At 44.0% G+C, this 22,538-nt stretch overlaps 1 protein-coding gene across 1 annotated transcript in view; it reads left to right on the top strand.

Annotated features, from left to right (window-relative positions):
- Positions 1–22,538, top strand: part of FHAD1 (forkhead-associated (FHA) phosphopeptide binding domain 1) — a 216,523-nt gene that overhangs the window by 129,523 nt on the left and 64,462 nt on the right. Inside the window, exons 14-15 of the mRNA XM_006866421.1 lie at positions 16,230–16,387; positions 20,644–20,751. Coding sequence (XP_006866483.1) covers positions 16,230–16,387; positions 20,644–20,751 — 266 coding nt within the window. The remainder of the gene's footprint in view (positions 1–16,229; positions 16,388–20,643; positions 20,752–22,538) is intronic.

Genomic DNA, 22,538 nt, shown 5'->3' with positions numbered 1-22,538 from the left:
AATATTTGCCTCTATACCCTCTTTTTGTTGGTATATATTATATAGAAACACACAGGAATATATCATCATTTAAACAACCGAAGGGCACATTCTGCAAGCCAGCCTCCTGCCCACCACACACAGCCTTTCTCTTTCCATGAGTCTAGAGTCTTCAGCTGCTCCGTCTCTCCATGCCATCACCTCTGCCTCCATCTCTGGTGTCACTGCTTCTCTGGATAGGGTCCCACGTTCTGTTCATGCTCTTCCCTCTTGATGGTCCTAGGATCCAGTGCTCCTGGAATGTTGGATTAACTACTCCTTTTTGTTACAAAACTTCTACCTTTATAGTTGTGACAATCTCAATTAGTCATGACAGCAATTACTCACTATTGAATCAAAAGAATCCTATCCCCATCTCCTTTCACCAGACCTGTCTAGACAAGATGAAAACTATTTAATGGGGATTCTACCTTTGCCCCCTCGCTCTGAAATTAAACTCCCTCTTGAAAACTTGTAAGCCAATCACTTTGTCCCTTTTATTGCCCCCTCATTTTAGGTAGCCAATGTCCATGTGGCCCATCCCTATCTACCCTTTATACAGAGGAGATAAGCTCAATCCTTGATGTGAATGAAGACTGTTTCCCTCTCAGTTGGTATTTTGAGCAACTACATCCATAAGCAAAGGTCAAGTTCATCAAATTGTAGCAAATTTACACTTGTTTCCTGTATCAAACTTCTTTATCTTCCCCTAGTCCAGGTCAAATGGATACTATCTGCAAGTTTGGGCATTCTTGCATTCCTCCCCCAACTTCATATCAGCTGGATGCTTCACTCTCAGCTCTAGCCCCCAGTGGCTAGGTCTGTATCCATGGGCTCAGGAATTCCCAAGTCTCCCCCGACTTGGAACTAACCAGCCCTTCCTCCTCTCTCTCAGCTCAAGGTTGACAAGGTCTATGGAACATGGTCAAACTGAGCCCATTTCTTCATTACTGCTTTTCCCCCATTTCCCCCATCGCCAGCAAGCTTACAAGCCTGCTCACGTGTTCCCTTTGAGTTTCAGTCTTGGAAAGGGGGGTTGTAATGAAGAGCCTTGATGGCTCCCAGGTGAATACAAGTGGGAATGTCCTACCTCAGGAGGTTCTGGATGGGGCTCAGGATTTCACTAAGGCCCCATACAATACAGAGGCTCAACAAGAAGCCTGTTTCACTGGGAGAATTCTAGAACCCCTTTTAGGTATTCCAATCAGTTATAGGCTAAAGAAGGGCTTTACAAGCTTTCTGTAATCATACTTCCCAATATTCCTTTCTTTCCTACTTAATTGTCTTTTTTACAGTAGTAGGTAAGGGAAACCAATGTCCATAAGACAGTCAAGCACCTTAACATTATTTCCCTTCTTTTTTGCCCATTCATACTATGGCTTGATCCCTGCATTACAGAGCCCTGTTGTTCCGTGTTTGAGCATACATCACTATTTACCTCTGTCTTATTTAGCCCATGTAAACTTGTAAACCTACTTACGTGTTCCCTATCTTCCTTGTTCCTTTACCCTCTTTCCCATTCCTGTGCCTTGCCCTCCCCAACACCTAAGCTATGATGTGTCTATCCCCTAACATGTGCTCTACCGTCCCGTCCCTGCCACCCATGGTAACCATCAAAGAATTTTTTCCTTTTAGTATACTTCTCTTCTTAAACTTTTACAATAATGGTCTTATGCAGTATTTGTCCTTTTGTGACTAATTTCATTGAGCATTATGTCCTCAAGGTTCATTCATCTATGCTATGCAGTGGCTTACACCCTCGGAAACCCTGTACAGGGTCGCTATGGGTCGGACCCGACTCGATGGCACTTAACAACAACAACAACAATGCAGTGGCTTGCAGTTTCATTGGTATTCTTCAAGGTAGCTTAATATTCCAGTGTGTGTATATACCAAAGTTTGTTTATCCATTCTTCCACTGATGGGCACTTAGGCTGTCTCCATCTTTTTGCTATTTTGAATAGCGCTTCTATGAACACTGGTGTGCTTATGTTTACTCGTGTTTTGGCTCATCTTTCATGTGGATATATACCAAGTAGAGGAATTGCTAGGTCATAAGGTACTTCTATTTCCAACTTTTTGAGAAAGCGCCATACTATTTCCCATAGTGGTTGGACCATTTTGCATTCCCATCAACAATGTAGGAGGGTCCCAGTCACTCCACATCCTCGCCAGCATTTATCATCCTCTGCTTTTTTGAATTTCACTGTTATTGCTGGTGTTAAATGATATCTCATTGTTGTTTTGATTCGCATCTCTCTAATGGCTAATGATCGTGAACATTTCTTCTTGTATTTGTTAGCTGCCCAAATGTCTCCTTTGGTGAAGTGTCTGTTCATGTCCTGTGCCCATTTTTTAATTGGGTTATTTGTCTATTTCTTGTAGAGGTATTGTAGTTTCCTATAGGTTTTAGAGATTAGTCCCTTGTCTGATATGTCTTTACAAAAGATTTTTTTCCCACTTTATGAGCTCCCTTTTTACCCTTTTGGTGAAATCTTTTGATGTACATAGTTTTTAATTTCTAGTATGTCCAAGTCATCATTTTGTCTTCTCTTATTTGTACAGTTCTCACAATGTCTGGTAGTGTGTGTGTGTGTGTGTGTGTGTGTGTGTGTGTGTGTGCGCCCTGTATTAAAGCCCTTAAATTGGTCCCTATTTTTTCATTGATGACCTTTATAATCCTGGGATTCACATTTAGGCCTTTAATCCATGCTGAGTTGTTTTTTGTATATGGTGTGAAGTAAAGGTCTTATCTCCATCTTTTGCATATCGATTTCCAGTTCTGCCAGCACCATCTGTTGAAGAGATTATTTCTTCCCTAATCAATGTACTTTGGCCCTTTGTCAAAATTCAGTATGTGATCTTTGGCTGTTTGTGAATGGGTTCATTTCTGGATTCTCGATTCTGTTCCATTGATCTATTAATCTTTTATTGTATGAGTACCAAGAAGTTTTGACCACTGTAGCCATTTAGTAAATTTTGAAATCAGGGAATGAGATGGCTACTGGTTTTAAGTTGCCAGTCTTGTGGTTAGCAGCCTAACACCTAACCCACAGTACCAACAGGATCTAAGTTATAAATCAGAACCAACTCAATGAGTTGGCGATGAGTTTTCATACTGTTTGGAAGTCTCTGGGTATTTCCGATGGTTAAGCACTCAGTTGATAACCAAAAAGTTGGAGGTTCGAACCCCTCAACAACTCCATGGGAGAAAAATCTGCTTCCATAAAGATGGTTCTTGTTGTTGTTAAGTGCTGTCGAGTCCGTTCTAACTCATAGCAGATTACATTCTAGGAAACCCTATGGGATAGTTCTACTACGTCCTATAAGGATCCCTAGAGTCAGAATCGACTCAGTGGCAACAAGTCTGGATGTTTTGATTTATTCTAACATAGAATAGACACTGTCTCCACATTTACTCATTTTAAAATTTTATCTATAAAATAAAAGAATGTCATCTAATATCAAATAGTCTAGTTTTGTTTCTAATGGTTCACCACAAATGCCCTTCATTCAGATGGACAGCACTTCTGTTAGGATGCTAAGGAAGTCCATTGTGTGAACTTTATTTAACCCATCTCCTATCAGGAGCATTTAAGTTGTCTCCAATTTGGAACAATTGCAAATAGTGTGGAGATGCACTTTTTCCTTATGTTCTACTTCTTTAAAATATTATCCTAGATGTGGGAGGATCTGAACCACTTTCATTCAGTGAAGATTTATTGCATGTCTACTAGGCAACAGGCCCCATGCAGGGGAAGAAAGAACAGGGTCCTTAGAAGCAGGTAGAATCTAGGCCATGCATGTACAGGTGTTCCGTAAGATCATTCCAACTTTGCTGGACGTTTGAAACTTTTTATAATACAACACTGTGGAAACAATAGATACTCTTGCTGCCCTCAAAGAGCTTAAAGTCTAGTGGGAAGCTCAGGACTGGGAGTTGGAATTCTCAGAAAATGACTGAAACAGAAAATCTGATATTGGGGCAAGTGCTGCCAAGAAGTGCAGGACTCTGACCCGACCAAGGAGGACAGGATGCATAGTAGTTCTTGGTCAAAGAGGGGAGAGGGAGCGTGCTGATCAGAGGGGGTGACCCGGCAAAGGCCTTGTGGTCAGGGACAGCAAAGAGAACACAAGAGGCAACGAGAAAGTGAGGACAGGGAGTGGGTGGAGGGCAAGGCTGGTGAGGAGAGCTGGCAGGGTTCATGGCCCTGGTAAGATGCTCTACTTGATCTTAAGAGCAATGAGAAGCTGATGGAAGACTTTGAGTAAGGAACTAATGGAATGGGTGTGTGTTTTAAGATGATCACTTGGGCCACAAGTGGAGAATGTGCTGGAAGGTGGCCAGTAAGGAGCACCAGGAAACTGGTCAGGAGTCGATGGTGGTCCCTACTGAAGGGGCAGGGATGGAGAAAGAGAAAGGACATTCAAAGGAAAACCAACAGGCCTCCGTGATAGAACTGGATATGGTGTTAAGGGAAGCAAGGAAGTGTTCTACATGTTCTCTGGGTTTCTGGTGTGTGAAAAAGGACAGATGTGATTCCCTCACGGAATGAGGAACACTGGATGGAGACCAGGTGTTGGGGGAAGATAAGTGTGAGGTGTCTGTGAGACGTTCGAGATGAGGTGGCAAGGAGGCATTTGTCACCCTGGAGATTGTCACGTCTGGAGATTGTGATGCATCTTCAACACCTAGAAGAGCATGTGCCACACGTTGTTAGGTGCTGTTGAGTGGCTTCTGGCTCATAGTCATGCTGTCTGTGCAAAACAGAACAGAAACTGCCCGATCCTGTACCACCCTCACAGTTAGTGCTGTGTTTGAGCTATTGTTAACAGATGCTGGGTCAGTCAGTCCTTCTCATTGAGGGCATTCCTCTTTTCCATTGGCCCTCTACTTCACCAAATCTGACGTCTTTCTCCTGTCAACACATCAAAATATGTGAGGCAAAGTCTCACCATCCTCATTTCTAAGCTGTACTTCTTCCAAGACAGATTGGTTCTTTCTTCTGGCAGCCCACACTATATTTAAAATTCTTTGCCAATACCATAATTCAAATGCATCAATTCTTCTTCAGTCTTCCTTATTCACTGTCCAGCGTTCATGTGCATATGAGGCTACTGAAAATACCATGGCTTGGGTCAGGCATGTTGCTGTTTAACATTATAAAGAGGTCTTTTGCAGCAGATTTGCCCAATGCATTTCATTTGATTTCTCGACTGCTGCTTCCATCGGCATTGCTTGTGAATCCAAGTAAAATGAAATCCTTAACAACTTCAACAATTTTTCCATTTATCATGATGTTGCTTATTGGTCCAGTTGTGAGCAGGTTCGTCTGCTATATGAATGAATCCTGATGTGACACTGTAGGATAATATACTGGACTATAAGGTCGGTTTGAACCACAAGGTCGGTGGTTCAAACTCACCAGCCTTTCCTTGGAAACCCCATACAGGGTCACTGTGAGTTGGAACCAACTCATCAGCACTTAATGATAACAACAAGTGAATGAATGAATAAAACCTTGGGTGTGAATGGTATCATTTAGGAAGAAATTATTGGGTGAGAAGGGGAGAGAGCTCAGAGCCTTGAGGAACTCCAACACTGAAGATTATTGCCACCCTTGCCAAGCTGAACGCAGAGAAGGTACATGAATTTGACATTCGGCAACAGTGAATGAGACTAGACATGTGATCTTCAACTCTGTTGCTTCAACATCCTCAACCAGTATGTCTTCAAAGCCATCCTAACAGTGGTGCAAATGTCTTCACAAATAAAAAGCATAGTGTAGCAGGGTTGGGGGTGGTGAGGGACAGGGCAGGGGGAGGAAGAAGGTACACGTGACGGGTGTTCTCCCAAAAGCCCAGCGGCTCCCACCCCAGTTCCACTGCTGCTGTAATCATGGAAAAATCGTCCAGCCTCCGTGAAATTAGGCAAGATGTGGATTCTGGTTGTTCTTCAAGATTGGGATTAAAACAAGGACAGGCCATGACCTCTATCCTGAAAACAGTGGGACCAAGTTATGTGTACACTGTCCCCTCCCTGCTCTTAGGACCATTTTAGTTGTTGCTAACTATTCTCCAAATCTAGTCAAATGTCACCATAAAGAAACATGGGCTATAAAGTTCAGGAGCCGGACCAGCAATTCCAGAAAGACTGGCCCCAGGCATCATTCAATCGACCTACCATCTTTCTCCTGACTTCCTAGAGTCACGCGGACTCAATACCATTACACAGATTGCTACAGAATCCCTCCTCAACACATATTCACTGTTCACCTGAAAATAATGAGATAAAGAATGTGGGTACTCCCAAAAGACATTTCTCCTTTCTTGCTGCCCTGTACCTGGGCTAACGTCTCTTGGAATAATGTTCCTGGAGTTCCCTGAGTGGAGCAAACAGTTAATGTGACTGCTAAAAGAAAGGTTTGAGGTTTGAGTTCATGTGGAGGGTCCTCAGAAGAAAGGCCTGGCTGTCTACTTCCAAAAGACCACACCCATGGAAACCCCTGTGGAGCACAGTTCTACTGAGACACACGCAGGGTCACCATGAGTTAGTCTGACTGGACGGCAGCTGGTTAGTATTGGAGAGCCAGTGGCCTAGTGACTGTATGTGTGCTTCCAACTACTTGGTTCTAAACAACTAAGAAAAGCGGGATGGGGGACAGTGACAGAAAGGTGAGGGAGTACGGTCCGTCATTCAGTCACTCAGCTAGGGGTGGGGGTCGGGGTGATGTTACGAGGCATTGTCCCTTCCAGTTTGTAAATCCCAAAAGAAACCCTTCAAGGGTATCCAGGCCAGATAAACATAAAGGGATACTGTACTGTGTACTGTTAGGTGAGAAGGCATCGGTGGCTCAGTGTAGCAGTCTCAATTTCCAGGTAGGAGGCCTGGGGTTCATTCTCAGCTGGTTACACTTCAAGCCCAGCCACTCCATCCATCACTGGTGGCTTGCATGTTGCTATGATACTGAACAGGTTTCAGTGGAGCTAAGGACTAAGACAGACTAGGAAGAAAGTCCTGGAGATCTGCTTCAGAAAATCAGCCAATGAAAACAATAGATCACAACATGCATTGTACGTGGTGTCTGCATAAGTCAGGGACCCAGTAGATGGCATCTAACAAGAAAAACAGCATTGTTAGCTGCCATGGTTAGCTGCCGAGAAGGTGAGGCCCACCTAGTAGGACTTGAGTGTTGGTGCTAAGGGTCTGTTGATTGAAGTTGTTGTGTCCAGCTGGGAATTTAAAAAATATCTGATGGCATTTACATCTATCTATGGAGGAACCTTGAAAGTTGGCTCCACATTCCTACTGCTTAATTTCTCAGGCGCCTTTTGATAAGCAAAAGAAAGGACTTTACACATTTTTATCTGCAAGCTCAGTTGTTTATGTCTATTTCTGCAAGACTTTGTTTTAAATAAAAGGCTTCATTGCTACATGAAAGAAAGAACTCTTTCAGATATCTAAGATACATAGTATTTTTAAATGAAAAAGGCAAATTATAATATGCACAGTGTGCTTCATTATTTGTATCAAAATATCAACCAAAGAACTATGAGAAGAAAAAGACACCTAAACTAACTATTAAAAATCCTACCTAATCCCTGCAGAGTGGGATTACATAGGACTTCACTTTCATTAAATCATTCACAACTATTTACTGAGTACCTACTGCGAGTCACCCACTGTGCAACACTGAAGATACAGCAGAAATCACTTTCCACGTGAGGGATTTCTACAGTGTTTGGATTTTTGTAACAAACCCATGTACCTTTTATAACTAGAAATACAATAAAGAATCAAATTAAGAAAAAGAGAAACCCTACTTGATGTTATGGTTCATCATTTACTCTAGAAACATGATCAAACATCCCAGCTCTTCCTTCAAGACACTTACTTGACTTCCTTGTCTTCTCTTTGATCCCACCCATGACTTGATTTCCCCCCTTTGATTTCTAAGTCACAGGTTACAGATGAATGAAGTCTCAGACCCATGCCAACTGATTATTGTTCTGTTGTTGTTGTTGTTAAGTGCTGTTAAGTCGGTTCTGATTCATGTCAAGTCAGTTCTCATTTGTAGTGACCCTATGTACAACAGAACGCAACACTGTCTGGTCCTGCACCATCCTCACAAACATTGTTATGTTTGAGCCCGTTTTTGTGGTCACTGTGAATACATCTCAGTTTTTACTGACTCTCTGCCAAGCATGATGTCCCTCTCCGGGGACTGGGGCCTCCTGAAAACATGTCCAAAGCACACGAGACTTCTAAGGAGCTTTCTGGCTGTACCTGAACCAATCCATCACAGACTGGTTCATTCTTCTGGCATTCCCTGGTATATTTAATATTCTTGGCCAACGCCTTAATTCAAAGGCATCCATTCTTCTTGGGTCTTCCTTATTCATTGTCCAGCTTCCGCATCCCTATGAAGTGATCTACAACACCATGGCACATCTTAGTCTTCAAAGTGACATCTTTGCTTTATAACACTTTAAAGAGATCTTTTGCAGCTGATTTGCCCAACACAGCACATTTGATTTCCTGAGTGCTGCTTCCATGAGCATTGATTGAAATCCTTGACAACTTCAGTCTTTTCTCCATTTATTGTGATGTGACTTTTGGACCCAGTTGTGAGGATTTCTGTCTTCTTTATGTTGAGGTGCAATCCAGATTAAAGACTGCAGTCTTTAATCTTCATCAGTAATGCTTCAAGTACTCTTCATTTTTAGCAAGTAAGGTTTTGTCATGCACATATTTGAAGCTGTTGAGCCTTCCTCCAATCCTGATGCCATCATCACGGACTCATGTGATCACCAGGCCCCAGAGCCCAAGCCAGTATCCATTAAGCCATCTTGCATCCCTGTCATCCTTGAAACACACCTCCGCCAATACACATTCACATTAGCCCATCTAGCTGTTTTGCTCTCAATCCTCCAATCTCTTTAAAGAGAAAGACGCCAGAGTCTGAACTCGGTTCTACCACATACGAGTTCTGTATGTGGTAGAACTGAATTTGTTCAACTCTGTTGTTTTGTTCAACAGCTTTGTTCATCTCTGGTTGTTTCACCTATAAATTGCAGATACATGACTTTCTGGTTTGTTTATAGTGATTGAAGAATAACATGTAAAACTCCTAGCACATGGTACCTGGCACATGTTGTTGTTGTTGTTATTAGGGACCACTGAGTAGGTTCAGACTCATAGTGACCATATGTACAACAAAACCAACCACTGCCGGGTCCTTCACCATCGTTACAATAGTTGTTCTGTTTGAGCCCATTGTTTCTGCCACGGTGTCATCCCATCTCCTTGAGGGTCTTTCTCTTGGAATTGTCTTAGATTTGTTTGCTCTGTCAGTTTATGGTCATTTCAATATTATTCACCAACTCCATAATTCAAATGTGTTCGTTCTTCTGTAGTCCCCTTTATTCACTATCCAACTTTCTCATGCGTAAGCGGTTATTGAAAATACCATGGCTTGGATCAGGCGCACCTTAGTCCTCAAACTGACATCTTTGCTCTTCAACACTTTGGAGATGTCTTGTGCACAAGCTTTGCCCAGTGCAATACGTCATTTGCTTTCTTGACTGATGCTTCCATGGATGTTGATTGTGGATCCAAGTAAAATGAAATAATTGACAGTTTCTAGTTGTTTTCTGTTTATGGGTCTATTGAGGATTTTTGTTTTCTTTACATTGAGGAGCCATCCATACTGAAGGCTGTGGTCTTTGATCTTCATCAGTAGGTGCTTCAAGTCCTCTTTGCTTTCAGCCAGCAAGATTATAGCATCTGCATATTTTGTTGTTGCATGGGTTCTGACTCATAGTGACCCAGTATGGGGTTGCTGAGAAGCAACTGGTGAGTTTGAACCACCTACATGGCGATTCAAATGATCTTGCGCCACACCAGGATCCATCTGCATATGGCAGGTTGTTAATGAGTCTTCCTGTAATCCTGATGCCAAGTTCCTCTTTGTATGTAATCCAGCTTCTCCTATTATTTGTTCAGCATACAGACTGAATCAGTATGCTAAATAGGTTTGGTTCCTGGCACACAGCAGGGGCTTAAAAACTGATAGTTATTATAATAATGGCGTTGTTCCCACTCCTTCTTGCTGGCATGTCTCAGACAGTTGCAGGGTCAGAGATCTAGCCCCAGGCAGGCTCACCTCCCTTCCTTTCTCTCTCAGTACCCAACATTTCCTCCTTTCCTCCAGTCCTCCACCTGTGTTCTCCTTGCAGACGAAGCTCTTCCCTCCCCTGCATCTGTGTCTCCCCTTCTCTGGGGCCTTGCATGCAGAGTCCTGAATTATGATCTTCTCTGGCATCTATAACCTTCCTCTGCCGCTTAGCTCCTTCCCTTTTACAATCAAACACACACTCGAGATGGCTGTGTCATCTGGACAATAATGTTCGTCACTGGAACCCAGTGCTTTTAGCTCCATCACCGTTCCTCTTAATGACCACAAGAGTGGACTCAACACACCAAGGATCAGGAAGAAGAGCAGGGCTGAGTCAGTCGGGATGCCTGGTGTTGTTGTTAAGTGCTATCAAGTCGGCTCTGACTCATAGCGACCCTGTGTAGGGTTTCCAAGGAGCAGCTGGTGACTTTGAACTGCCAACCTTGTGATTCAAGTCGACCTTGCAGTCCAGTGCATTTACCCACAGTGCCCTCACCACAACTCCAGGATGCCTGGAGGCTCCAGGAAAAGAACCCAAAGTATTTATTGGCCATCATAAGACCTAGGTTGTATTTAATGACCCGGAAAAGATCATTGTAGTATTTACCCCACCCTGTACTGAACAAAGATAACCCACCACCTGGTGCCAAGACCTGTTTTACAGAAAACCAGACCCCATAGCTGAAGGGCAAAGACAAGAATGAGGGTAGCATACACTGTGACTCATCTCCAGACCATCTCATAATAAGAGATGCCAAGAACCCCAGACACCCAAGCTGCCAGTTCCATCTTGAAGAAAAGCTGTTCAAACTAACTCCTCCCCTACACCTCACCCATGCTCCGCCCTAACCCCTCCTAGTTTTTGGAAATCCTCTCCTTTTTTAAAGAATGCTAACCTCAAGGTCGGCAGTACGTAACTGCCAGCTGTTCCACTGGAGAAAGATGAGGCTTTCTACTCCCGTAAAGATTTACACCCTCGGAAACCCTGTACAGGGTCGCTATGGATCGGAACCGACTCGACGGCACTTAACAACAACAACAACCTCAAGGTCGGCAGTACGTAACTGCCAGCTGTTCCACTGGAGAAAGATGAGGCTTTCTGCTCCCGTAAAGATTTACAGCCTCAGAAACCCTGTGCAGGGTCACTATGAGTCAGAATCGACTCCATGGTACTTAACAACAACAACCTGGTGTGGCCCTATAGAATCAGCATTAGACTGTAGATCACAAGGTTGGTAGTTCAAACCCACCAGCTGCTCCGCAGAAGCCCTATACAGGGTTGCTATGAATCAGAACCTGGCCAACAGCACTTAACAATAACAACAACCCCAATATTAGCATAAGTACAAATATAAACCACCCTACTCTGAGCAAGCCGGAAGTACTCCTGGGGAGAATCTGGTCTCCCACTGTCTCCACTTTGGCTTTTGATCAATAGCAAATAAAACTCTGTGGAATTGCTAATGCTGCCGTTGGGAATTCTTTCAAATGTGAGCAGCAAGTACCCTAATATTAAGGGTTCAGGGACAGGACCAGGTAATGTTTGGTTCTGTTATATATAAGGTTGCTATGAACTGGACCTCTCTCTGGTAGCATAGTGGTTACGAATCATGCTACGAACCTCAAGGTCAGCAGTTCAAAACTCCCAGCTGTTTCAGGAGAAAAAGATGAGGTTTCCTGCTCCTGTAAAGATTTACAGCCTTGGAAACCCTGTGCGGGGTGGCTATGAGTCGGAACTGACTCCACAGCACATAACCACCACCACCATGAGTTGGAACCAACTTGGCACCAACTACAACACTATCAGTCTCATTCCTGCCCCTATTTCTAACGGCTTCCATAAAGATTGTGGCACTGGACGCCTGTAGGGCAGTTCTACTCTGTCCTGTAAAGTATAAGTTGGATCGGACTCCACAGCAGTGGGCTCTTGTTTTGTTTTCAACATTTGAGAGCTGCATGCCTTGTATTCCCTGCCTTATGGCCCCTTCCGCCATCTTCAAAGCCACCAGCAGAACATTTTCAAAGCTCTCTTGCTTCCAACACATAGCTTTCTCTGTCTCCAATCTTTTTCCTAGTGTGGTGCTATAGGATAAGCACTCAACCACAAGGTTGGTGATTCAAACTCATCAGCTGCTCCTTGGAAACCCTACAAAGGGTCATGATGATTCTGAACCACAACAATCTTCCTCTATCATAAAGACTTCTGTGATGACATTGGACCCACCCAGGTCATCTAGGGCAGTCTCCCTGCAAGATTCTAAATCCACTCATATCTACCGTCTCTTTTGCCTTATAAGAGAATATTCAATGACTCCAGGCGTTGTTACTGTTGTTAGGTGCCATAGAGTCAGTTCCAACTCATAGTGGCCCCGTGTACAACAGAACAAAACCCTGCCTGGCCCTCCTGCCCCATCCTCACCATCACTGCCATGTTTGAGCCCATTGTTACAACCACTGTGTCAGTCCATGTCTTTGAGGGTCTTCCTCTTTTTTGCTGATCCTCTGCTTTATCAAGCATGATGTCCTTCTCCAGGAAATAGTTACATGTTCAAAGTCCATGAGATGAAGTTTCTTCATCTTCACTTGTAAGGAACATTCTGGCTGTACTTCTTTCAAGACAGATTTGTGTGTTCTTCTGACAGCCCACAGTATTTTCAGGAATGAGTCCCTGGAATCTTTAGAGTCATTTTACAGCCTACCACATCCCCTACTCAGAAACTCTCTTCCCTCCATCCAGGTCTTTGAATTCTGCCCATCCAAAATGCCTACGTCCTGAGTCCTCCACCAAGAAGTTGCTGCTTCCACAAAGCAGGTGACTGTGTAAAAACAGAAGTTTTTGGTCTCACAGTTCTGGGGGCTTAGAAGTCCAAATTCAGGGTGTCTTGATTCTTTCACATTCTCTCTGAGGGAGATCCTGTCTTGTCTCTCTGAAGTCTGGCATCCCTTGGGTAGTTCTGTGTCACATGGTCGCCTTCTCTCTGTGTCTCTTCTCCTGTTAGCTTAACTGTTAACATATTCAAACAAAATCACATTCACAGGGACCAGAGGTAAGGATTGAAGCATAATTTGAGGGGATGGCCAACACAATTTAATGCATAACTCCATCTTGGATCATTCTTGGTGGATAAGATGGTCTCTTCCTCTTCGGAGATGCTCACACTCCTTCACTCCTTCAGCAGTCTCATACATACTGCCTGGAGTCATTTCATGTTCCTGTGCATTTGGAGTCCCTTGGGTGATGCAATCAGTTGCACACCTAACTGCTAACTGAAAGAATGACTTGGAGGAAGTGCCTGGCAATCTGCTTTCGATAGGTCGCAGCCATTGGAAACTCTGGGGAGAAGTTCTACTTTGCACCCCATGGGTGTCCATGAGTTGGAATCGACTCAGCAACGTCTGGTTGTTGCACTGACTGGTCATGCATTTGGAGTCCTTGAGTTGTGTAAACAGTTAACGCACTCAGCTACTAATTGAAAAAGGAGCTCTGGTAGCGTAGTGGTTACGAATCGGACTGCTAACCTCACAGTCAGCAGTTCAAAACTACCAGCTGTTGCATGGGAGAAAGATGTGGCTTTCTGCTCCCATAAAGATTTACAGCCTCAGAAAGCCTGTACAGGGTCGCTATGGGTCAGAACCGACTCCACGGCACATAACAACTAATTGAAAGGTTGGTGGTTCAACTTCACTGAGCGATACCTTGGAAGAAAGGTCTGGCAAACTTTTTTAAAAATCACAGTTATTTGAAAAGCCTCTGGAGCAGTTATACTCTGGGTCATCATGAGTTGGAGTTGACTTAATGGCAGCTGGTTTATTGTACATTTATACAGGAGTCCTGGTGTGGCGCTGTGGGTTAATGCACTGAACTGCAAAGTCGGTTTGAGCCGCAAGGTTGGTGGTTCAAGCTCACCAGCCTCTCCTCGGAAACCCTATACAGGGTCACTATGGGTCAGAACCGACTCAATGGCACTTAACAACAACAACATACCTTGTATCTCAGACTAAATTATAAATCTCTGAAGACATGGACCTCTTCATAGCTTCCCCTCACTCCTAACACACTACTTTGCACACAGCAGACAGGTAGGTTTTTAATTTTCCACCTCCCAAAAAAGAAACTTAGATGCGCTCAAACGTAGCTTATCAATCTTTTTCAAAACACAACTTGAATGACAAATGATTTTCTTGATGGGAGGGCAACATTGCCTAAACCTACTTTTCCTCAGACTTTTTTAAGACAATATTCAGAAAGCAAAGGTGTTGAATTGAATTGATGCTTACCTTTTTCTTGCTTCTTTTGTAAGGGCTGCCTTTGTATCTGAAGTATCTTCTGGAACATTATCAGAAAGTCATGGACCAGACCCAGAAACTGCAGGTAATCCTATAACTTCTTTTTTCCCCAACCCCAAGTTCATTTTTGTTGTTCCTTAGCATTTATATAGCACTGTGCTCCACTGATAACCAAGAGGTTGGAGGGTTGAGTCCTCCCAAAGGTACCTCAGAAGAAAGGCCTGGTAATCTACTTCCCAAAAAACCAGCCCCTGGAGCACAGTTCTTCTCTGAAGCACATGAACTCGCCGTGGATCGGAACCGACTTGCCGCCGCGTAGTGAAGTGGTACATTTAAAGCATGCTTTTTTCTCTGTTAGCTCATCAGCTAACATCCTCCAAGAGGTGAAATGCCACTCCCCTTTGTGCATTGTTGTTGTTAAGTGCCTTCGAGTCGGAGCCGACCCATAGCGACCCTGTACAGGGTTTCCGAGGGTGTAAATCCTTACAGGAGTAGAAAGCCTCATCTTTCTCCCGCAGAGCGGCTGGTAGTTTCGAACCACTGACCTTAAGGTTCGCAGCCCGATTCGTAACCACTACGCTACCAGAGCTCCTTTGTGCATTAAGAGGATCAAATAAGGTGGCTGAGGATCTCACAGTATGACAAAGGCAGACCTTCCCCTTCTCTGACCCCGTGGAATGATCACACTGCTTGTTTTCCTCTATCCATATCCCAGAAGTCTGAAATGCCATCTGATTTTGAAAACTGTGTTTACTACACACAGTAGAAAGTACAACTATCCCCAGTACATTGGAATGACCAAAAGCCACATACGACACATAGAGGCAAAATGATTCTTAGAGACTATATCATGAAACCAGCTACTGTCACAACAATGCAGTACAAAACTTGAATACAATAAATCTTTAATAGGGCATACTGCTCATGTATCTGGGGTCAGTAGCTGGGGAGCTGTGCTGATCTTGCCCACATGGATGAGGTGTTAGCTGGCTCTAGGTTGACCTAGGCTGGTCTCAGCTGAAGCAACTTTGCTTGTGGTTGTTGGTGTGTGCCACCAAGTTGGTTCCAGCTCATAGCAACTCCATATCCAGGAGCAAAAAGCCTTCTCTGCTGACCTGGTGATGAGCGACCCAGGTCGGAATACACAATGCTAATAGGGCTCATGCCAGTTAAAGTATAACATAGTCAAAGATCTTATGTCTCAACAAGATCACATTCACAGGGCCCAGAGATAAGGACTACAACATATTTTTTTTAGGGGGTGGGGAACACATCATTCAATCCATACCTCCATTCTGGGTCACCCCTGATGGATGGTGCCTCCCTCCCCTGAAACCCGTATGTTGTTGTTGTTATGTGCTGTGTAGTCGGTTCTGACTCATAACGACCCTGCATAGGGTTTCTGAGGCTGTAAATCTTTACGGGAGCAGAATGCCTCATCTTTCTCCCGCAGAACAGCTGGTACTTTCAAACTGCTGACCGTGAGATTAGCAGCCTAACTCATAACCACTGTACTACTTAAAGCATCTAGAAAGAACTAGAGCTGGGCTTCTGTCTCACTCTAGAATCTGAGTTCTTAACCTCTATATCCAACTGCTTCCTTGCCAGTCACTAGGCTAAGCATAATTGTTCTGTGTTTTTAAAGAAAGCTTTGTGTAAATGTTTGTTCCCTCGCCACCCAAAGCTAAATGACTTTTCAAGAAATGTGGGTAGGTGGGGGGATGACTCCAGTTGACTTCGTTTCAGATCAAGATGGACAGCGTCCAGGAAACACAGCAGTCTTTGCTGCAGGAGAAGTTGCAAGAGCATCTGGCAGAAAAGGAGAAGCTGCTCAAAGAAAGACTGGAGCAGGAGGAGAAGCTGAAAGCCAGCATCACACAGCTAGAGGAAGACAAGGCGGTAAGGTGGTGCCTGTGCTTTTCTACTGCAAACGAATGAAAGCGCTTTGTCTGCGAGAAACTAGAGGCATGTACTTAGATGGAAAAATAGCAATCCCTCATTTGGTGCTATGGAACGAAATTAATTAAACAGGGTGGATGGTTTTTGAGGAAGTAACTAGAAGCTGCCATTCTAAACTTAAGAGGGAATCCAACATGAAAAGGTTGGTGAATTGAAGTCTCTGAAGTGGTCAGCTACTAGCCATGAAGGAAAACAGCTTGGTGATCTGCTTCTGAAAGATCACAACCTTGAAAACCTTATGGATCAGTTGTTGCTCTGCACACGAGGGGTCAGCACAAGGCAGAATTGAGCCAACGGTCACAATATTGAAATGTCTGGAAACGGTACCTTACTGGTTGATACTGTTTTCATATATTCAGGTCATAGTTGCAGGTCCTGGTTTGTAACTGACAAGACTATAAGTTTGTGCAAGACCAGCTTCATAGATGTTGGTCTTATGCTTTCTCTTTATACATCCCAATCTTAACATCACCCCCACTGGTCTGTCACTCTATACCCGTCACCATTTGGCTTGTGTGCTGCTGTGAAGCTGGAAGCTATGCCACCAGTATTTGAAATACCAGCAGGATCACCCGTGGTGGACAGGTTTCAACGGATCTGTCAGGGTGTCAGACTGAGACAGACTAGGAAGAAGGAGAAGCAGACCACTTCTGAAGCGTTAGCCGCTGAAAACCTTAGGAGTGGCAACAGAACATTATACCTACCAGGGAAAACAAATGATAAAAATTGTACTTAACTTTTCTAGAAACCAGGTTAGTTACAGGATACCTCACAGTGGCTCTTAAACTTTAAGGTGCCCAGGAATCACTGGAGAGTCTTGTTAAAATGCAGATTCTGCCTTAGTGGGTCTGGGGTGGGTCCTGATATTCTGCATTTCAAACAAGCTCCTAGCTGGTGTTGATACTCAGGTTCCAAAGACCGCCTTTTCAATAGTGAGATCTTTTTGTTAATTGCCATCAAGTCAGCTCTGATTCATGACAGCTTTCTGAATAATGAAACTAACATCCCAGTCTTAGAAAGGGAGGTTTTCCCAGAGTTGCTTGATAAAAACCATCTGGACACTGCTTAAAATGATAGATTCTGGGGCCCCACGCGAGACCCACTGAACCAGAATCTCTGTCTCAGGCCAGCAATCTTACCATTGTTTGAAGTTTCCTTTTTTAGATCTTCAGGGACCTGTGATGAATTTAGGTCTTGTCACTGCCATCATCATAGATTGGTGATTCATGACTTGGGCTGCATTTTTATCATGTTATTGTCACTGCTGTTAATGTCATCAAGCCGATTCCGACTCATAGCAACCTTGTTATAGGGTTTCTGATGAGCTGCTGGTGGTTCAAACTGACCTTGTGGTTGAGTGCTTACCCTATAGCACCACACCAGGACCAGTGCCACCTCCCATCCCTAGAGGTTGTGGTTTCCCAGGTGTGAGGGTGCAAGTTGTGTATTGGCTCAAAGCGATTCCAATACACCACCATGGTTGAAAATTACTGCTGTGAGTAGATGTGGAGGGTCGTGTGCTCACCAGCCGCTCCTCGGAAACCTTATACAGGGTCGCTATGAGTTGGAACTGACTCGACGGCACTAAACAAGAACTCAAGACAGCAGTGTTTAGACCTTCCTGGATCCCCGATTCTTCCTCAACTCCTCCTTTCTGCCCCCAGTGGAGGACAGGACCTGCCACTTCCCCATCTTTCACTGGTTGTGATCCGGGCACTTCCAGTTCAGGTCTTCCTCACTGTCACATGTACTCACTCTCCGAGTCTCTGCCTCTTGCATTTCTGGCCCCTCATTTATGTCCAGTGACCTCAAGAAATCTCTCTCTGCCTTCTACTTCTTCTTCCTTCTTTCTCTGCTTTTCTACCTTCTGTCAAAGAGAAGATTAAAAAGGAAAAACCACTGTACCAAAAGCATGTATGATCTGTGTCACAGTAGAATACTAATGATGGTTGCCAACCAGAGTGGATACATTCTGAGGAACAAATTAGGTATAGAAAAAGACAGTGCTGCTAAATAGAGGGGCAGGGGACAGAAGGAACCTAGAAATCTGGAGACTTCTCCCATGCAGCATCAGCCCTCCAACGGGCTGACTTTATTTTAATTTGGGGTTGCGTTTTCCACTGTTGGGATACAGTCTTCATAGCATTGTTCCTGATCACAAGTTAGGTTTTATGCTGACTTGTAAGCTGTTGTTAGCTGCCACTAAGTTGGTCTGGGCATTTTGTGCACACAGGAATGGAATGTTGTGCCATATTGTGGGCCAAATGTGTGATCCATAAGGTTTTCTACCCCCCCTTTTTTTTTTAAGTGCTCAAAAAATGAAAAGAAAAAAAACATACACTCAAAAAAATCAGTTCCCACTCAGAGCGGCCTCCTGTGTCGGAGCAGAACTGTACTCTGTAGGGTTTTCTGTGTCGGCCATCTTTTGGAAGTCGACGCAAGCTTTTCTTAGGTGCCTCAGGGTGGATTCAAACCTGCAACCTTTCAGTTAGTAGCCATGTATGTTACCCAAATGCTGCTCAAATAATGCCTGCTAAATTACGTAGTAACTTTTTACAACTGCATTGATTATTTTTTTTACTTGTATAATCCAGCCACACCACTGCACCCCCATGATGCATAACCATTACCACTATCCATTTCCAAATATCTTTGTTCCCCTTCTTTCCTTTTCTTTTTTTTTCATTTGCAGGGAAATTCCCAATGATTTGCCCTAATGAGAAAATAAATATACAAAAAAGAAATAAACCAATCCATAAGGACTGATTTTCAGAAGTAGATTGCCAGGCCTTTCTTCCTAGCCCATTTTCGTTTAGAAGCTCCATGGAAATCTGTTCAGCATCATGACACCACCTGTGCCTTCACTAACAGGTGGAGGGCGGGGTACATTGACCAATAGTTGAACTCAGGCTTCCTGCCTGGAGGTGAGAATTCTACCAGTGAGTCAGTCACCACTGCACACTGGCTTTAAGGGCCCTCTTTCAAACACAACAAGACCCAGCTCATGCTGTCTTTTACGTAGGGAGGAAGCAACGTCAGGCACATACCCACACAGAACGTTCATTTTTCTCTTGTTGAGGGCCACCATTTCATAGCCACTAGGGGTTCACCTGTAAGCACTGCCTCAGATTTTAGCCCAGTTGCCCTGATTTTAAATGAATCTTCCTCAAACTATGTGACACCCCTCACCTTACCATTGTGAAAGTTCATGAACTCTCACTTGTTTGCAGACTTTGCTGTACTGGTAAGAAATTCTAATCTCCTTTAGCAATCTGCCATCCTCTTTATTATTCATATTATGAATTGTTAATGACACCTGGTTTGCGCACACACTAATGATTTAGTCAGCAAACTTTTTTTCCCATAAAGAGCTTAGATAGTAAATGTTTTCCAGTTTGTGGGCTAGACTGTCTCAGTTACAACTCCTCAGCTCTCCTGTTGTTGCACAAAAACTGCCATGTTGTTAAGTGCCATTGAGTCGGTTCAGACCCATAGCGACCCTGGTTAGGGTTTCCAAGGAGCAGCTTGTGAGCTTGAACCACTGACCTTGCAGTTCAAATGACTTTACAGTCTGACGCATTAACCCACAGCACCACACCAAGACTCCCCCCAAAACAACAACAACAACAAAAAAGCCGCCATAGACAATGCATAAACAATCGGTGTGGAAATGTTCCAATAAAACTTTATTGGGACTTTATTTACAAAAACAGGCAGTGGGCCGGATTTGGCCTAGAGGCCAGAGTTTGCTAACCCCTGTTTAGCACAAAAGCTATGGAGTCAAATGGACCAGGGTTCAAATCCCTGCTCGTGTGAGTAGCTAGTAAATTGAGCAGATTCTTCAACCTTTCTAAACCTGTTTCCTTGTCTGAAAAGTGGGGATGGCAAACGAGATAGCTGATCCTTATTAATAAATGGTTATCCTTTGTAACCGAATATTTTACATTCAGCATCCCATACACCTCTCACACCAGTCTAATGCAGGAAGTACTATTACTGTCTCCATTGTGCAGATAGGGAGCCTGAGGCTTCTACAGCTACTAATCTGCCCAGTGCCTGACTCAAGCCCTCATACTTAGGTCCGAGGCCTTGCTGCACACAGCCTCCTAATGGGGCTGTTGTGAGGAGTGAAGAACTAATCCAGCAAACTCCAGCCACAGTGACTATGTCTGTTAAACAGTAGTCATTGCCTTCCTTCCAGATGCTGGAGGGAAGCATTGCTCAAGAGAAAACCAGAGTGAAAGAAGTGTTAGAGGAAGAACAGAAGAGATTCCAAGAGCTGGAGAATCACTTCACCCGCCAGAAGGAGGTATGCTGTTTAGGGAGCTAGGGTCCTCTAGTGCCCATATCTGGCTTCAGGTTGGTATGGAAGTCAGTTCAGAACCACAGATGACAGGGGATAGAGCAATTGGGCCTTGGGTGGGCTCAGCTGCTTTGGAAAGCAGAGAGACTTACCAAGAGAACCCTGGAGTTACAGCCTTGACAACCAGTTGGGGGGAAAAATTGTAAACTGTGTAAAATCCAGTCACACAGTTTGGGAGACAAGCTGAGTGTAGTGACTTGGAGGGTGTGCTCCAAAACATAGAACAGGAGGTATTACCAAACTGTGGGACTTCAGGGGGACCTGAGTTTCTCTGACAGCATCCTGAAAGAATGTGGCCTTTGGTTCTACCAACAAGGAATATTCTATAACTCAGAGTTGTCTGTTTCACTGTGGATGCCGTGGGTTGGTGGACGGTTCTCTTAAGTTGGCATTTCTCTCCCTAGAAGAGTATCAGTTCTCTGCCAGCCTCCTGGGCTCCTGCTGCTGCATCTATTTCCCCTTCTTGGAATATCCTTCCAGAGGTCTCAAGAGAGAGGAACCTGCTCCTCTCCAGGCCCAAGTCCTCTTGTTTTTCCTTAGGTACTTCCCAGGACTGGAGCCTGAACTTGGTCCCCTCCTCTGACCAGATCTGTTCTCACAGACTTGGAGCCCACTGGCTGAAACAGACCTATAGATATTGTTATGTTTGACCCTAGAGTATTTTATCTTAAATATACAAAATTTCTTTTTTAAATTCAGATTGTTGACATCTCTTGAAAAGTCAGAAATTCGGGCCCTCATTTCCACTTGGTGAAAATGGGCTGAAAAAGAACCAAGTGGCAGCAGTTTGCCACAATGCTCACCATATTCCCTATTTTGTTACATGTTCATTTTTGGCATCTTTCAGCCCCTTTAGATACCTGAGTTTGCACCCTATTGTCTGTTTTGTTCCAAAAGTGTGGCAGACATAAACAAATGCAGTTCTCCAGCCATGGCAGCATGGGACAAGACTCTCCCTTCCTTTGTTAAAGATGTTGTACTTCTATTGATGCGACCATACTAGCTTTTAGACACCCTTCATTGTTGTTGACTGTATTTGGACACTCCTATAGTGTTGACTTTAATTAGCTTGTGATCACCCTCAGATCCCCAAATGTGTTTCACGGATGATTTTATTAATCCCTCAATCTTGGTTCCACACAAAGGTGTGAAAAGCACAGATTTGCAGCCAGTTGAAATACAGGTTCAAATCTTGTCTGAATACTCCAGGCTGCAGCAGGTCTGTCATTACCTGCCTGCATAAGAGGGTGCAGATTAGATACGATATACAAGGAAGGGTTTGACCCAGAATGACCATTCAGTGAATGATTGTTAGTTGTTATGGACTTGGCTGTGTGTGTAACAGAAGACAGTGATGCCCGGTCCTGAGCTAGCTTTATAACTGTTGATGCATTTGAGTCCACAATAAATAGTAGTTGTTTTTATTATTTCTCCCACTTTAACTTCTGTTTGGGGACTTGGTTTCCTATCAAACCCTATTACCTCCTCACTCCTCAGAGTAAATTCCTTGCTCATCCATCACTGAGGGAGAAACAAGGAGACCTCTGGAAGCCTGCCCAATTTGATCTGCCCCAGAGTGGGAAGATGTTTACATGTGGGCTCTTACTCAGGGCTTCCAGACCCTCATTGTATATCTGTACTCCACAACTCTCTGTAAACACCATCACTGAAGTTTGCCTTGGGTTCTGTCTCCAGGAATGCAGAGGAGGAAGAGGGTCGTCCAAGGAATCCTT

The sequence above is a fragment of the Chrysochloris asiatica genome, unplaced genomic scaffold, assembly GCF_000296735.1.
Source record: "Chrysochloris asiatica unplaced genomic scaffold, ChrAsi1.0 scaffold00090, whole genome shotgun sequence".
Taxonomy (NCBI): Eukaryota; Metazoa; Chordata; class Mammalia; order Afrosoricida; family Chrysochloridae; genus Chrysochloris; species Chrysochloris asiatica.
Note: the sequence above shows the minus strand (reverse complement) of the source record. Positions and strands in the feature narration are given on the sequence as shown.